General features: G+C 36.3%; 1 protein-coding gene across 1 annotated transcript in view; it reads right to left on the bottom strand.

The window, feature by feature from the left end:
- Nucleotides 1-700, bottom strand: part of LOC127928651 (glutamate receptor ionotropic, NMDA 2A-like) — a gene marked incomplete at its 5' end in the record, with an annotated part of 3,185 nt that extends 2,485 nt beyond the window's left edge. Inside the window, one exon of the mRNA XM_052515786.1 lies at nucleotides 534-700. Coding sequence (XP_052371746.1) covers nucleotides 534-700 — 167 coding nt within the window. The remainder of the gene's footprint in view (nucleotides 1-533) is intronic.
- Between the last annotated feature and the right edge of the window lie 460 nt (nucleotides 701-1,160).

Here is a 1,160-nt window from a genome sequence, read left to right as displayed (position 1 = left end):
TGTATTATATATAATGCTACATGCTAATGTGTATTATATATAATGCTACATGCTAATGTGTATTATATATAATGCTACATGATAATGTATATTATATATAATGCTACATGCTAATGTGTATTATATATAATGCTACATGATAATGTATATTATATATAATGATACATGCTAATATATAATGCTATTATATATAATGCTACATGCTAATGTGTATTATATATAATGCTACATGCTAATGCATATTATATATAATGCTACATGCTAATGCATATTATATATAATGCTACATGCTAATGTGTATTATATATAATGCTACATGCTAATGTGTATTATATATAATGCTACATGCTAATGTGTATTATATATAATGCTACATGCTAATGTGTATTATATATAATGCTACATGCTAATGCGTATTATATATAATGCTACATGCTAATGTGTATAATATATAATGCTACATGCTAATGCATATTATATATAATGCTACATGCTAATGTGTATTATATATAATGCTACATGCTAATGTGTACCTGTTGTCCACGGTGCTCTTGAGGACGTTGATAAACTCCTGGTATCCGGGGAACTTGGAGGTGACTATGGAAAAGATGTGCCAGTCGTACTCCTCCATGATGCTCAACATCAACAGCGCCTCCTGCTGGATGGAAGCTCCAAACTGGAAAAACGTTGACTTGTCGTCCTGATGGAGAGAGAGACAGAGAGTTATATATCATCCTGATAGAGAGAGAGAAGAGAGAGAGGAGAGAGAGAGAGAGAGAAGAGACAGAGGAGAGAGAGAGAGAGAGACGAGAGAGAGAGAGAGAGCGAGAGAGAGAGAGAGAAAGAGAGAAGAGAGAGAGATAAGAGAAAGAAGAGAGAGAGAGAGAAGAGAGAGAGATAAGAGAAAGAAGAGAGAGAGAGAGAAGAGTGAGAGAGAGATAGAAGAGAGAGAGAGAGAGAGATAGGAGAGAGAGGGAAGAGAGAGAGAGAGGGAAGAGAGAGGGAAGAGAGAGAGAAGAGAGAGAGAAGAGAGAGGGAGAAGAGAGAGAGGGAGTGTGACTATTGGACCACTACCAGAATAAACAGTTCAGAACGAACAATGTCAAACCTACATCCCACACTTTAACCAGATGTCAGTCGAATGTCTGCTACAGGAGAGC

This window comes from Oncorhynchus keta, unplaced genomic scaffold (genome assembly GCF_023373465.1).
Source record: "Oncorhynchus keta strain PuntledgeMale-10-30-2019 unplaced genomic scaffold, Oket_V2 Un_scaffold_3084_pilon_pilon, whole genome shotgun sequence".
Classification (NCBI taxonomy): domain Eukaryota; kingdom Metazoa; phylum Chordata; class Actinopteri; order Salmoniformes; family Salmonidae; genus Oncorhynchus; species Oncorhynchus keta.
Note: the sequence above shows the minus strand (reverse complement) of the source record. Positions and strands in the feature narration are given on the sequence as shown.